The 16,765-nt window shown below is 35.9% G+C and overlaps 1 protein-coding gene across 6 annotated transcripts in view; it reads right to left on the bottom strand.

Moving 5' to 3' along the window:
* The window catches only part of PHF3 (PHD finger protein 3), an 85,957-nt gene that overhangs the window by 7,701 nt on the left and 61,491 nt on the right, over nt 1-16,765 (bottom strand). For all 6 annotated transcript variants that reach the window (XM_025890359.2, XM_025890360.2, XM_025890362.2 and 3 more), the window contains 8 exons: nt 11,262-11,445; nt 8,239-8,386; nt 8,000-8,156; nt 6,338-6,454; nt 4,529-4,660; nt 3,608-3,743; nt 970-1,165; nt 307-454 (listed from right to left, as the gene is read on the bottom strand). In XM_025890359.2, the coding sequence (XP_025746144.1) occupies nt 307-454; nt 970-1,165; nt 3,608-3,743; nt 4,529-4,660; nt 6,338-6,454; nt 8,000-8,156; nt 8,239-8,386; nt 11,262-11,445 (1,218 nt within the window). The remainder of the gene's footprint in view (nt 1-306; nt 455-969; nt 1,166-3,607; nt 3,744-4,528; nt 4,661-6,337; nt 6,455-7,999; nt 8,157-8,238; nt 8,387-11,261; nt 11,446-16,765) is intronic.

Below are 16,765 nucleotides of genomic sequence, written 5' to 3'. Positions count from 1 at the left end.
GCTATCCATGCAGACTCTCATTAATTTTTAATTCTCTGACACTGGAAAGCACATCTTAAAGTATAGGACATGTGGGTTTAAAACTTTCAGAACACAGTTATCTACAGTTCAAACACTCCATTTGTGAACTCACAGTTCCATTAATTGAATGGTTTAAGGATCACTGTCAATATTTTTCTTATGAATGAAAATAAATTTATCATTTAATATTTTTATTATTTATAATATTGTTTTCTCTCCTACTGCTTTTATAAACACATATGTTAATCCGAGCAGAACAGAAAGGGGCAGAAAAGTTCACAGTACCTCTGTCAAATACTCGGGGGAACCAGACACTGGGTAGGCTTTGGTAACAAATTTTGCCACAGAAGGCATGTTGATAAAACCTTTCCAGATGAAGTTCAATCGAGCCAGGAAGGTAGACTCAACTTCAACAGTTCCAGGCATCTCTGGACTAAAATATAACATTAAAAATTGTCAGCCTTAAAGATCTGCTCATGAATAAATCCATTTTCTACTAGGTCATCAATTATTTCTATTTTAGCATGTCAATAAAGCCAAAATATGTAAAGACTATTGATTAAAGAGTTTAGATTTTCACTTTATAAAAAATTACATTCATATTTACATGGTCGTGTTTTCAAAATCGTCCTTCCAGGGTGGCTTAGATGAAGGTACAGAGAAGTACAAGCAATTTTTCTTAAATGACCTATCTCTTGCCTCTTGGGACCAACATAATTAAACGGAATTTTAAAGTCAAGTCCCCACATACAGACTCAAATCTCTAAATTAATCTTGAGTCTTATTCTTTTATCTCAATAAGTTTAATGTTTTAGAAGGTACAGTTACTTTCTCAAAAGAAAGGTTCCTAAGAAATATGTTACCTTTTTGTTTTTGAAGACCTCCAAATATAATCTGGCAAAGATCTATAATGATTATTATAGAAATTGTAGCTAAGAGAATTATTACCGTGGAGCAGGAGAGAATGTTGACTTCGGAGACTCTTGTTTCTCCTCTTCAAAGAATTCAGAAGCCAAAATATTTGAGGTTGAAGACAATGCATCTGCTATACTTTCTGCTTCATTATCTGAATGTTTACGAGATACTCCAACAACAACTTTAACTTTTTTTGGAGAAAGATCATCTACAGGTGGTGCCATTCGACCTAACATCAGACGACATGAAAATAAATCTTTTGTAAACTGAAATTTCTATAACCTCATCCATTTTGCTTCTAAAGTTACTGTTTTTCTGACTGAATTGTTGCATAACCTTAGATTTCCTGGGGTAATTTTTAACTATCATCTCATGATGCGTTGTATTACACCTCTCCAACTGATGGGGAATTAGGAAAAGAGGGTGCTGAGTAACCTCGGTAAGCTGACATGGAAACATGGTAACTAGAACCTGAAGTCAGTTTCTTGACTCCCTAGCAATTTTTTTTAACTAAACTATACCAAATTCTGTCTTGAGAAGAACTGAGTAAAACAACTCTGTATCCTACTTTGTGTTACATATATAGCAGCAGCTCGTGACATAAGTGCATAGTGCAGGGCTTATTTACTAAACATGAAAAATATTAGTAAAGTTTAAAAAATGACATTGGTTTTAGGCTATAGCATCAAGAAGGGAAAAAAAAAATCTCTCAAACTTTCTGAAAATAGGTTAGGTCTAGTAGTGTTTAACAACTGTTTTTGTGTGATACCATTAAATTTACTGAAATATTACCACGGAAATGATTAAAATTAATAGAAATAACTAAAAGTATTTTTTATTAAGACAGAACTAAATGGGTGTATTTAAGAATACTATTACATCATGGATGGCTTTCTTTAAGAATAACAAAGTCTAAAAACATTCTGCCCTTTAAGTCTTTATCATTGTACAGATTGTAAAATATGTAAACAGAATTTTGAGTAAATAGGATTTTTATTATAGGAAAATTACTTAATTTGTAATACATTTCATCTAGCCTCTAATCCAATGAGGGACAGCAGCAAATAGATTAACCTAAGAATTTTTCATGTTACTGAACAAGGTATGTATCATTTCTTAGAATACCACAGTATAAAAATAAAATTGAGAGCCACATCTCCAGACTTTACAAAACTCTTGATCCTCTATTTTTAACAATAAACTGAATATAGTTTAAATTCTTCCTTAGTACATCCCCATTTTTTATGCCCTAAATCTAGTCAACCTCCAACATCTATCAATATTACCTAATGTATTTCAAAGCCTCCACTTATTTCTATCTCCAATGACCACTCTAATCTCTCTAATCAAAACTATCTTCATCTCCTACTTGGACTAGTGCAAAGGCTTCCTGTGCAGTTTCCCTCCTTCCTCTTCTGGCTTCTCCCACTCTAATCTCTTCTCAAAGTCAGAGATAGATCTTGATAAAATTCCCATCTGATCATGTCATTCCCTTGCTAAGAAACCCGTTAGTCACTGTCCACTGCTCTTAGATAAAAGACCAAAATCTTCAATGCAGCTACAAAAGATTTTCAGCATTTCTGATCATGATCTATAAAGTAATATTTTATCTCATAATCCATTACTTATATACACACACTCACATCTCTGCGGGTGTGTGTGTGCATGCGTATGTGTATATAGATGTATGTGTATGTGTGTATATGTATTTTTGTTATACAAGTAACTGAAACTAAAGTCTCACAAAATGGTACTCATCTTTATAAGTGCAGTTCCCTGTGGTACTTTCTATTTTGTTTTTCTTTGTTTTTGAAATGCTAATAACTGCTTACTAAATTGATTTCACTACTAAGAAGTCACAAACTGAAATTTGAAAGGCAAAAAGATATTACAAGACGTGATCTCTAAATATCTCTTCAAACTAATGATGTGCCTCTCTCCTCCTCTCGAATTCACTTCAAGCTCATGCCATTCCCAGTATTCAGAATGGTCTTCCCCTTTCTCTTTGCAGGCTACTTTCAACTTTCATGACTCAGCTTAAATGTCAATTCTTCAGCCAAGTCTCCCCAATGCCCCAGTCTAGTCTGGGTCTTCCTGCTAGCTAAATACATTTACAACTGTACTTCTGTAACCCAAATCATCACCTGCCTGTCTTTCCCACTAGGTTAGAGTTTCTCTTAAAGCCTGGATAAGATCTGACTTTTTCACCACTATATTCCCTGCACCAGAAAGTGCGCAGCAAGAACTCAGTAAATATTTATTGAATGAATGACCAAATAGAAGAATGCTAGAGAAAAGGTATTTTGGGATTTGTTACATATGATAATAAAATATAAATGCTATTTTACTCCTTCACTTAATAAATGACAGTACCATCACAACTGCCCAACATTTCTGATGCCTACTCTAATGCTTAAATTCTAGTCTTTTGCCCCAGGGTTGTTAAGTTCAGATCTTAGATAGTATAATTAATTCTAGATCACAAACCATACCACAGTATAAAATTATAACTCAACTCTGAAGACTACCACTCAAAAAATGTGCTACTCCTCAAAGGGAGTGAGCAGGTACCTGACCCCCAATTCAGAGAAAACAAAAACCTATTTAAATTACAAATACAAGTATCTCTCAAAATGAAAGCAACATTTCAGAAAGAAAAATTTCCAATTACCTATGCAAATTTTACAGTTAAGATCAAAAAGATGTTGTCTGTGTTGACTAGTGGTATCTTTGGACATAGAATCAATCTCTTCTTTTTGTTTTTCAGTTCCTTCTGTCTTTTCCAATGACTTGTTAGCTGTAGGTTCCTTAAAAAAAAAAAGAGTAAAAAAGTTTTAGCAGACAAAATTTGGCCCTAATTATTAAAATCAACTTATATTTCATATTGATTTTTTTCTAAAATGAAAACTATTCCATTCATAGGTTTTCACTATTTTTTTTTAATTTTAAAGAATTTTATTTATTTAGAGCGAGTGAGCAAGCCGTGGGGGGGAGGGAGAGGGAGAGAGAATCTCAAGCAGACTCTATACTGAGCACAGAGCCTGATGCAAGGCTCAATTTCACAACCTGAGATCACCACCTGAGTGAATCCAAGAGTCAGCCACTCAACCAAATGCACCACCCATGTGCCCCCCTTCACTATTTCTTTAAAAAATAAATGCTAGATACTAATTATTACTTAAAGTAGAGCAAAAACTCAGACATCCTTCATTCTTACTAACAAGATTTCATATTATTTCCTCACTGATAATTGAAATAAGAAAAGCTGTACCAAGCTCTCACACCACAGTCTACCTAAGAAGCACTTACAGATTTATAGGCCTATTAAAGAATTCACCAAGTCACAGAGACCCCAGGAACCTACATTTTAACAAGTGTTTAACAGGTGCTTGTGATGCAGATAGTCTGCACACTACAACCAGAGAAACAATATTGTAAACACTCAAAAAAACCATGAAACCAATAAAATTAACTACTAAAATATATACATTTTTAAAAATTCTTCTTTTACCTTTAAGAACATTTTAGACAAACCTTTTCTGAACCTTCATGTTTTGAGCATTACAAAACATGACATTTTTATTATTTTTACCTGAATCTCCATGGCTGCTTCCTGTTCTTTCATTGGGGCATCACTCTCAATTTCAATTTCACCTTTATGAGTTATTTTTGTGATTGGTCGTCTTTCCACTTCTCTCTGCTCTTTCTCAATCATTTCTATGGTCTAAAGGAAATATTTTAAAGAAACACTTCATAATTAAAGTATACATATTTCCAAATGTACAGCTTTAAATAATAGCTTACCTAAAAATGAAAGCAACATCACAGATGATTTTTAATCTTTAGGTGGTCTCTCAAACAACAAACATATATTGAGTACTTACAAATGCCAGATACTATTTTAAGTGCTGGGGTTATAAACCTTGAGAAGTTCACATGTAAATTAACCAGAGCCAACTAAAGTGCAATGTAATTTGCAAAGGGTTGAAACATGATATTTATCTAGTTTTTTACTGGCTGCCACCAGGGAAATGAGAATTATCTTCCTCAGATTCCTAACTTGATGTTCTTAACATCCCCCCAAATAATGGAAGTTTATTCAAACACCAAAAATTATCAGGTAGTCCCTGTCAGCTGTCTCCTGACTAAGCATACTTTGTGACAGTGGTAATTTAGTTGAACAAACTTGGCAACAAAATGTTAAGCAAGTGTAGCAAGAACTACTGAAAAGTAGTCAAGAGTGGAATGGGTTAAGAAAGGTAAAGATGGGTCTGGTCATTAATCTTGCCTTTGTTAGGTGCAAATCATCCTTTAAAGAAAGAAATCAGGTACATGCCCTAAAGAACAAGCTGGTCTCCAAAGCAGATGGTACTTGCAGCCACAGTTTCAAAGCAGAAGAAAGCCGTGTGCATATTTGGGATATGGAGGGAAAGATGAGGTGATACTATTTTCAACATAAAAGGAAAAATTACACAGGTTGAAAGTGGAAGAATTATATGAATAAGTATAATATAACAAATCAAGGCCTCATGCTTCAAACTAGTTTGGGCAAAAGACCTACAGAGAGGTTTAATGCCTGAGATACAAGTATTTAGAATCAGGTAAATCATGTACAGTTCCTATGAACTATAAGTAACCAGTATTTTCTAGCATAAAAAGCTAATATTCTGAGGCCACTGTAATCAAAATAGAAGATAATGTGGTCATCCCACTGTCACAATAACCCTAAGTCATATTCACTTAATCTTTAAAGGTACGTAAAAGTTCACAACCCCCAAATGAAAACTCTTGGCATTGGTTACTTTCATAATTTTTTAGTTTTAAAAATGGACTATGGTGCACATACTATTTATGTTATATAGCACTTCAACTGAGCTGGGGCTGAGGTACTTAAGCCCACAACAAATATGAACACTCATACATGACAATTTGCATCAGGTTTCATCAATAAATGTGTTAAGGGAAAGAAAACCTTGTTTTTCTGAGCTTTTGACTTTTGAAACTTATGACTAGAAAGGAATTATACACCTATAAAATTTTCAATCTGACTTAATCTAGTGCTACAAATTACCAATATTCATAATACCTTCAAATTGTGTTCTGGAAAAATACAGATGTGATTAAGATGTGCTTATCTTCCCACCTTTCTGATTTACAAAACATAACAAAATGCAAGTTAATTATGTACTCTCATAACTGGAAAAAATGAGAAAAAAGCAGCAGAGATAAAAACAAAAACTGAATTTAAGAACTCAGTTAATGGGGGATAAGCACAGAACAGGAAGTTTGTATTACCGTGCATTCTGTGTTAAATTACCTCTGTGTATATATAATTTTCCCCCTATGGCTGAAAAATATAGGTTCCGATATAGTCAAACACCATATTCAGAGATAATCTTACATGTCTGTTTTCTCTCCGTCTCCATGCAGCTAACTCTTTAGAAGCCAGTTCTTCTGGACTCATTCTTATAAGATGATCAGGGGTTACTTCTCCTTTCAGTACTTTTTTAAATAATATCTGGAAATATTTAAAAATGGGAATGGAGGAGAAAAACAGTTTTAAAATAAAGAAGAAATGCCGTATAAAAACTTGTAATAAATAAAGATGTAATAAAAAAAATCAGTTCTGAAACCTGATTTACAAATGTTTAATGATTTATATATTATCTACTACAGAGAAATTTATTGACAGCCTTGTATTCTAGGAACTTATCATCTAAGGCAGCAAAATATACCTTTCATATGAAAATCAACACACAGTGGAGAAGCATGTAGAATCATTATGTCTATCCAAAAATTGTACTGAGACTGTTCCCCGCCCCCCCCCAACCAAAAAAGACTCTCAAGAGTATTCCTAAGGACACACACTCGGTCTTATTAGCCAACCTGTAGTATAGCAAGGTACTCCATAAAAGAACTTTACTGAACGTGAGGTCCTTCATATTTTTAAGATTTCATGTTTAAGTTCTAACAGGCTTAGAGGGGACTCCGGAGCAAAGAACCCACTGCAAGAAAGAAACCTAAAGGAAATAAATGTTTACTAACTGAAGAAAAGCTTCCAGACTATATAATTCAAGATGTATCTGATCCCCTAGACCATGATGACGGATTGCACATGTAGATTTTTCTTAAGCAGCTGTTAGTATACCTCAAGGAAAACCTCATATCACATACTATCTATTGCAAATATCATTATACAAATTGATGAACTGTTATCACTTATGTGAAAATCTTACAAAACTTAAGCAAATATACAAGGAGTTTGCATTTACACACAGTTTTTAGATATCCTCTAAGTCCCAAACAGGAAATGCCAGGAAATGATTAACAGTTCAAGTACTGTTTGCTTCACTGCTAAAAGATATTTATGTATGTATGTGTATATATATGTATTTATTTTTAAAAGATTTATTTATTTGACAGAGAGAGAGAACGAGAGAGGGAACACAAACAGGGGAAGTGGGAGAGGGAGAAGCAAGCTTCCCACTGAGCAGGGAGCCCAATGTGGGGCTCAATCCCAGGACCCTGGGATCGTGACCTGAGCCAAAGGCAGACGCTGAATGACTGAGCCACCCAGGCGCCCCACTAAAAGATATTTAGAATTAAAATCATATTCAAATGAACAAAATGTTTTAAAATAGTATTCTTTTTTACCTAAATGTCAGTTTTTTCTTAAGGACTGTTAACTATTTTTAGATTTAAATCAGAAGTACCAATATGCAATATTGTGTTTGTTATGAATTTTGGCTTAAAAGTAATTTTAAAAAATACATAATGAATGAATTTTTAGTAAGTTGGATTAAATAAGGGACATAAAGGAAAGAAAATTCACATAAATCAGGTTAAGGCAGACTTGGTATTTTACATTTTAATACACTCATTATATAACACTAGTTACCATTATGCAGAAGTCATAACTCAGTTCAGTAGCAAATGACTATTAAAATGACAGTCTCACTTGGAGAAATAAATTATAGATCTATTGTATTATCATCTTAAATTCCAATGTATTCAGAAAAGCTGGAAGGATAGATATCTATAGACATGAACGAAACATACTTACATTGTTTTTAGGATCTTTCAGATTGAACATCAGACTTCTGTATTTGTTCTTATATTTAGCATCTGTGTCCCGAAAAAAAGAGAAAAGCTCTTTTTCAATTTTTGTGGCAACTTTTGCTGCTTTTTCCTCTGGTACCTTCAAATTTGAGTCTGTAAGTCTTAAAATTAGAATAATTCAATTATTCTTCAAATACATGAAGCATGTATTATTTAATCTTCTATAATAATAATGTGTGTTACCTTTTCATAAGAATGTCTTTGAGAGAATGTCTGACACTTTGTCTGATCTGATCTGCAGAAGGCTTGGAAGTAGACGTAGCAGGAGGATGCATATTAGGCATTCCCTTTTCAATTTTCTTCTTTTTTAGCTCTTGCTTCTCATGAGCCCCTAATTTAAACAATTATCAAAACTCATTGTTTTTAAAAAGGTATCTTCCTTTTTAATGCATAATGTAAGTTTATAAACAAAATTGACTGATTAAAAATCACGATTTAGAAATAAGATCAGAACCCATATTCCATACTGAAATATTTCTGACATTAAAATTCTAATCTACATATGGTGACAGATGTTAACAAGACTTACTGTGATCATTTTGCAATATATAAACATCCAATCATTGTCATACACATGAAACTAACATAATGTTATATGCCAATTATATCTCAATTAAAAAAAAGAAATTCTAATTTAAATGAATTTTAATGACAAATTGACTAAAAAGTGGCTTAAAGCTATGAAACGCATATGCCCTTTTCCTATTTTATTTTTTCCCATTTTTTTAAGCTTTATTTATTTAAGTAATCTCTATACCCCACATGGGGCTCTGACTCACAACCCCAAGATCAAGAATCACATGTTTTTCTGAGGAGGCCAGCCAGCCCCCCCACCCCCCACCCCCTTCCCTGCCCCAACAATTCTGAAATCTATCATTTTTATCATTCATGTCTTCATTTTCCTACATAACCAACTTTGATTTGACAGTCCAACATTATTACCCCACCCTTGTATACTAAACACCTTTATCCTCTCTCCTTTAAACATCTGCATTTGCAAAACTACAACCCCGATAAAAGCCAAATAGCCTACGACCAGCTGAAGGCAACTGGAGAAAAATAAACACTGATGCTAACAGATCTTGCTTTAAATTTATAACCACAAATCTGAAGTAGATAACAATCTGCTGTCCTAATCCTATTAAGTTTTCCCAGTAAATCTGCTCTCCACCTCCCAACATCTATTTTAGACTTCTTTCTCCTTTCTTCTCAAACCAACAATACCTCCTTCCCCAACTTCAACCTCATTTGATTTTTTTCACTTCATATTTTACTAAGGAAACAGGAAAATGACAGCTATCACATCTTCCCATCACCAAATCTAACCTACCTGCATCTACCCTCCCTCCCACCATATACAATCATCTTCCCTACTATTAAAATGGATAAGCTGTCCTTTTCTATGAAAATCCCATCCCCTCTTGTTTCTTCATGGATTTTGAGCCCCTCAATTACATCATCAAATTCTCTCTCTCGGGGTCCCTGGGTGGCTCAGTCGTTAAGCGTCTGCCTTCGGCTCAGGTCATGATCCAGGGGTCCTGGGATCGAGCCCCGCATCGGGCTCCCTGCTCCGCGGGAAGCCTGCTTCTCCCTCTCCCACTCCCCCTGCTTGTGTTCCCTCTCTCGCTGTGCCTCTCTCTGTCAAATAAATAAATAAAATCTTTAAATAAAAAAAAAATTCTCTCTACTGGATCATTCCCAGAGTCTCACAAACATGCTATATCTCCCTTAAAAAATTCTTGACCTCCCATATCCCTCTAGCTACCACACCATTTCTGTTCCCTTTAAGAGCAAAATTCTTTAAAACACTAATCAGATTCCTGGCTTTCCATTCTTCCATAAACCACTACAACTGGCTTTTATCCCCAGTGCTCCACCAAAACCATTCTAGTCAAGGTCACCAATGATTTCCATTTCACTAAATCACATAGGATCTGTGCTCATCTTATTAGATGTCCAGACAACACTGAACTGATCATTCCCTCCTTCTTGAAACTTCATCATGGTCCCTTAGTTCTCTTACCTCACAGACCATCTTTTAGTCTCCTTTGCTGGAACCTCTTGTCTTCTCAACTTCTAATGCTGATGTGCCCCCCAAGTGCTGTGCTTCTGCCTCTTCATTATCAAACTCTTTTTGTAACTATTTATATCTAAGTCCATGATTTTAAGTAACTATGCACTGATAAATCCCTTGTCTATATACCACCCTTTAAGTCTTCTCTAAGCTCCAGACTCATCAGCCAAAGGTTTACTCAAACATCTTTACCTGGGTATCTACAAGGCAGCTCAAAGTTAAAACACCCAAACATAATTTTTCAATTTTCCTCCCCAAATCTGTTTTTCTCAATAAATGGCACCATTTATTTAATCCTCTGCTAAGACTCTCTTTCCTTCACCTACCTATAACTAATCCACCAGCAAGTTCTGCCAATTCTACTATAAAATATATCGGAATCTGACCGTTTCTCAACCTTCCACTCTGCCTCTGTTCCAAGCTACCATCATGTCTTTCCTAGGCTATTACAGACTCCTAACTACCCTCGTTCTCTCCTATTCTCCTACCAGCCAATCTTCACAGGAAAACGAAAGTAACCCATCATTACCTTGTACAATATCCTCTGAAGGTTTCTCATTACATTCAGAATAAAATACAAACTCTTGGTCATGGTCTCAAAGTTCCCACATAATTTTCTCTGAACTCACCTCGACCATCATTCCATCCCATGTATTACTAACCACTCCACAGTGGCTTTCGTGCTCCTCAAATACCAAGCTTGATTCTACCTTGAAACCTTGAGACTGCATCCTACCCAGTCCTCCAAAAAAGAGTTCCCATCCCTTCAAATCCCACCTCACAATTTACCTCCTCCTACCTAAAACAAACTCCCACCATTCTCCTCAACTGTGACTCTTAACCCCATTTACATTTTCTTCACAGTGCCTAAATGCTGTAAAAATAGCACACCATTTTGTCTACTTATTGTGTCTTCTATTAGTGTTTAAGTGCCATGAGGATGGGGTCTTACTAAGTTCATTAGTCCTTCCCAGAATTTAGAGCAATAGTTTTTAATTTCAAGAAATATCACCTAAACTATTTTTATTGCCATTAAAATGTTAAAATGGTTAAATTTCCCTAAAATATACTAATTGATAGTGTATGAAATATAACTTTATTAATACATAATAATTTTTATTAATCTTACTACCTGGTTTGGAACCTTTTTCTCCTGTGCAAATAACAGCTGTAGTCTCTTTTGGCATTTTTTCATTTTTTTCTTCTGAGGATCTCCGAGGTAAAACTGGTTGTCCCGTCTTTCGAAGAGGAGCTAGCTGCCATTTTTTTATTTCACTATCTCTACAGTCTGATGAGTTTTTGCCTTCACCAGATTCCTTGGAAAAAATAGTATTTAATTCATTAGAATGAAAACTACTAAAGCAAGGATCCAGAGTATGTGGATGAGAAAAATTAAACCTAATTAGTATTACAGTCTATTAAGATAGCAAACATTATATTCTTTAGCCTAATAAGTATTTAAAAGTTTTTTTTTAAGATGTACAAAAATAACTCTCAATTAATAGCTAAAAGGAGTTTCACTCTCATTCAAAATCCATTTGTTAAGCACCTATTTTGCAAAACACATAATAGCCTATAAAGGAGAACTAAAAAACTTGGATACCATTTTCCCAGTAATGATGTTAGAAAAAAAAAATCAGATATAAGATAGTAAGAGTTCTTTTAGTTGGCTGTAGATATGGAAAAAGGAGGGAAAGATTGTGGAGAAATAGGTATCTATGTTTTACACTATTTTCTAAAACAAATGAAATCACACCCACCTATAAGTTTATCACTTATATTCTCACTGTCTCAATTGGCACTTTTAACTTCCATAAATTAGAACAAACCATCAGGATACTTGCTACTCTCATCCTAATTATAACCAACAAAGAACTACTAGTGAACTAGAATTCTGAGAGCCTTTAAAGTAATTAATCACACCATGGTAGTGTTTGAAAGACAGGGAGAAGTTTTTCCATAGATGGTGGAGGAGTAGGAGACCTTAGTTTCATCTGGTCCCAGGAATTCAGCTAGATAGCTATCAAGTCATTCTGAACACTTGCGAACTCAACCAGAGGTCTAAGAAAAGGATAGCTGCAACTCTAAATAGAAAAGCAACCACTTTCTGCAAGGTAGGAGATGTGGAGAAGTGACTCTGAGGTGATATACGGGAAGATAAACTGTAGGGGGAGGGAGCGTCTGGCAGCCAACACCAGAAAGTGATATAGCAGCAGAGCACAAAATCAGAACTTTTAAAAGTCTGCTCCAGTGAGGGACATCCCTGCCTGAAAGGTGCTCAGATGGCGAAGCAGGGTGGAATCCTGGTGAGACAGTGTGGTCTCAGGATCCTCAGGGGACACAGGAAGACCGGGGGGTGCCTGAGTGCGGCAGTGCTCCCAGGCATCAAAGCGGGGAAGCCGGCTGCAATCAGGGAGCCCAGGAGAGGGCTCTCAGCTCAGCATTGCCATATACTGCGAAGTGCAGCATGGTCGGGTGACCGCCTCTGAGCAGGGGCCCAGCAAACAGGAGAACCACCCCGAGACCCCTCCCCTGGGGAGGGGGGCACTACAGGAGTCTGTAGGGTTTGGAGACTCGAAACAGGGTTGCGTGCCATGAAATAGGTCACAGTCTGGGTGAGCAGAGAGTGCAGCCAGAGACCAGGGAGACCAGAGTGGTTGACTACTTTTCCCTGAGGGCACACTGAGGAATTGGGGGGGGGGGAGTTTTGGGTTTTAGGACTGGAGACTGGGAGGCTGCCATTTTCATTTTCATCCTCTAAAGCAGCACAGAAAGCCTTCAGGAAACAAGAGTCACACAGAGCAATCCAGAGCCACTTACTTAGACTGGCCCCATGGCAAGAGCAGTGCAATTCTGCCTGAGGAAATGACACCTGATAATCAGCACAACAAGCCCTTTTCCCAGAAGATCAGCAAGAACATCCAGCTAACACCAAGTTTACCCATCATAGAGAACTGCAAAACTCCAGTACTAGGGGAAAATAATATACAGAAGTCATGGTTTTTCCCATGATTCTTTAGTCTTTCAATTTTTTTTCTCTCTCCTTTCTCAACCAATTTCTTATTTTATCAACTTTTAAAATTCTTTTTTAATTTTCATTTTTACACTTACATTCTACCCTTTCATTGTATTTAATTTTATTTTTGTATATACGTAAGTTTTTCTTTCTTTATAATTTTGGGATGCAGTTTCTAACAGACCAAAATACACCCAGAATCTAGTGTATAGCTCGGTTCTCTTCACCTGTCTGATCATATTCTTTATTTTTCTTTTTTGTTTTTTGTTAAACTTTTTTAAGTTTTCATCTTTACAGTTAAATTCTATCCTTTCACTGTATTTAATTTTATTTTTCTATAGATATATAAGTTTTTCTTTCCTTACAATTCTGGGATGTAGTTTCTTCTAACAAAGACCAAAATACACTCAGGATATAGTGTACTGCTCTGTTCTGTTCACCTGTTTATATTCCTTCTTTTTTGTCTTTTAATTTTCATTTTTACAGTTACATTCTATCCTTTCAATGTATTTAATTTCATTTTTGTACATATATAAGTTTTTTCTTTCTTTAAAATTTTGGGATCTAGTCTTCTAACAAACAGACCAAAATACACACAGGATCCAGTGTATTGCTCTTTTCTGTTCACCTGTCTGATTATATTCTTTTTTTTTTTTTCCCCAATTTCCAGTCTCTTCTAACTTGTTTAGTGTATATTTCTCTGGGGTCACTGTTGCCATTTTAGTATTTTATTCTCTTGTTCATCTATTCTTCTCTGGACAGACGATAAAATGGAAAAACTCACCTCAAAAAGGAGAACAAGAGGCAGTACTGACTGCTAGGGACCTAATCAATATGGATATAAGGGGTCAAAACTGGAGTTCAGAATAACGATTATAAAGATAAAGCATAGAAGACACTAGAGAATCCCTTTCTGGAGAAATAAAAGAAATAAAATCTAATCAAGTTGAAATCAAAAAGGCTATTAATGAGATGCAATCGAAAATGGAGATTCTAACTGCCAGGATAAATGAAGCAGATGAGAGAATTAGTGATATAGCAGACAAAAGGATGGAGAATAAAGAAGCTGAGAAAGAGATAAACAACTACTGGATCAAGAGGGGAGAAGTCGAGAGATCAGTGATACCATAAAGCGAAACAGTATTAGAATAATTGGGATCCCAGAAGAGGAAAAAGAGAGAGAGAGTGTGTGGCAGAAGGTATATCAGAGTAAAATATAGCAAGGAACTTCCCTAATCTGGGGAAGGAAGCAGGCATTCAAGTCAGGAGGCACAGAGAACTGCCCTCAAAAGCAATAAAATAGGTCAACACCTCAACATATAATAGTGAAGCTTGCAAATCAGGACAAGAGGTCCGTAACCTACAAGGGTAGAAACATTAGGTTGGCAGCAGACCTATCCACAGAGACGGAGTGGCGTGACATATTCAGGGTGCTAAATGAGAACAATATGCAGCCAAGAATACTTTATCCAAAGGCTATCATTCAAAACAGAGACAAAATGCTTCCAAAACAAAGAGAAACTAAAAGAATTTGTGAGCACTAAGCCAGCCCTGCAAGAAATATTTAAGGGGATCCTTTAAGCGAAGAGAGAGCCCCAAAGTAACATAAACCGGAAAGGAACAGAGACAATATACAGAAACAGTGACTTTACAAGTAATACAGCACTAAATTCGTATCTTTCAATAGTTACTCTGAATGTAAATAGGCTAAATGCCCCAATCAGAAGACACGGGGTATCAGACTGGATAAAAAAACAAGACCCGGGGGCGCCTGGGTGGCTCAGCTGGTTAAGCATCTGCCTTTTGCTCAGATCATGACCCTAGGGTCCTGGGATCAAGGCCTGAGACAGGCTCTCTGCTCAGCAGGGAGCCTGCTTCTCCCTCTCCCTCTGCCCTTCTCTGCCTACTTAGCTCTCTCTCGCTGTCAAATAAATAAATAAAATCTTTTAAAAAATTAGAAATTAAAAAAAAAGCAAGACCCATCAATACGCTGTCTGCAAGAGACTCATTTTAGACCCAAAGACACCTCCAGATTGAAAGTGAGGAGGTGGAAAACCATTTATCATGCTAATGGACAACAAAAGAAAGCTGGGGTCACAATCCTTACATCAAATTAGATTTTAAACCAAAGACTGCAATAAAAGATGAGGAAGGACAATATATCATAATTAAAGGGTCTATCCAACAAGAAGATCAATTGTAAATATTTATGCCCCTAACACGGGAGCAGCCAATTATATGAACCAATTAATAACAAAACTAAAAAAATACATCTATAATCATACAGTAATGGGGAACACTACAACAAAAACTAATGATGTAATGTATGGTGATTAATATAACATTAAAAAAATTTTAAAGAAAAAAAAATAATACAGTAATGGTAGGGGACTTTTAACACACCACTCACTGCAATGGACACATCATCTACGCAGATCAACAAGGAAACAAGGGCTTTGAATGACACACGGGACCAGATGGGACTTCACAGATATATTCAGAGCATTCCATCCTAAAGCATTCTTCTCCAGTGCACATGAAACATTCTCTAGAATAGATCACATACTGGGTCACAAATCAGGTCTCAACTGGTACCAAAAGACTGGGATCACTCCCTGCATATTTTGAGACCACAATGCTTTGAATACGGAACTCAGTCACAAGAGGAAATTTGGAAAGAACTCAAATACATGGAGGTTAAAGAGCATCCTACTAAGGAATGAATGGATCAACCAGGAAATTGAAGAAGAATTTAAAAAAATCCCTGGAAACAAATGAAAAATGAAAACTCAACTGTTCAAGACCTTTGGGATGCAGCTAAGGTGGTCCTGAGAGGGAAGTATATAGCAATACAAGCCTTTCTCAAGAAAGAAGAAAGGTCTCCAATAAACAACCTAACCTTACACCTAAAGGAGCTGGAGAAAGAACAGCAAATAAAGCTTAAACCCAGCAGGAGAAGAGAAATAATAAAGATTAGAGCAGAAATCAATGAAATAGAAACCAAAAGAACAGCAGAAGACAGCAACAAAACTAGGAGCTGGTTCTCTGAAAGAATTAATAAGATCGTATAAAATCACAGCCAGACTTATCAAAAAGCATTTGACGAAGTACAGCATCCTTTCTTGATTAAAACTCTTCACAGTGTAGGGATAGAGGGAACATACCTCGACATTATCATAAAAGCCACATACGAAAAGCCCACAGTGAATATCATTCTCAATGAGGAAAAACTGAGAGCTTTTCCCCTAAGGTCAGGAACATGGCAACAATGTCCACTATGACCACTGTTGTTCAACATAGTACTAGAACTCCTAGCCTCAGCAATCAGACAACAAAAAGAAATAAAAGGCATCTGAACTAGCAAAGAAGTCGTCAAACTCTCACTCTCTGCAGATGACACAATACTCTATGTGGAAAATCCAAAAGACTCCACCCCAAAATTGCTAGAACTCATACAGGAATTCAGCAAAGTGGCAGGATATAAAATCAATGCACAGAAATCAGCTGCATTTCTATACATTAACAATGAGACAGAAGAAAGAGAAATTAAGGAGTTGATCCCATTTACAACTGCACCAAATACCATAAGATACCTAGGAATAAACCTAACCAAAGAGGCA

This window comes from Callorhinus ursinus, unplaced genomic scaffold (assembly GCF_003265705.2).
Source record: "Callorhinus ursinus isolate GAN/ISIS: 27379988/994484 unplaced genomic scaffold, GSC_fseal_2.0 scaffold22, whole genome shotgun sequence".
Classification (NCBI taxonomy): Eukaryota; Metazoa; Chordata; class Mammalia; order Carnivora; family Otariidae; genus Callorhinus; species Callorhinus ursinus.
Note: the sequence above shows the minus strand (reverse complement) of the source record. Positions and strands in the feature narration are given on the sequence as shown.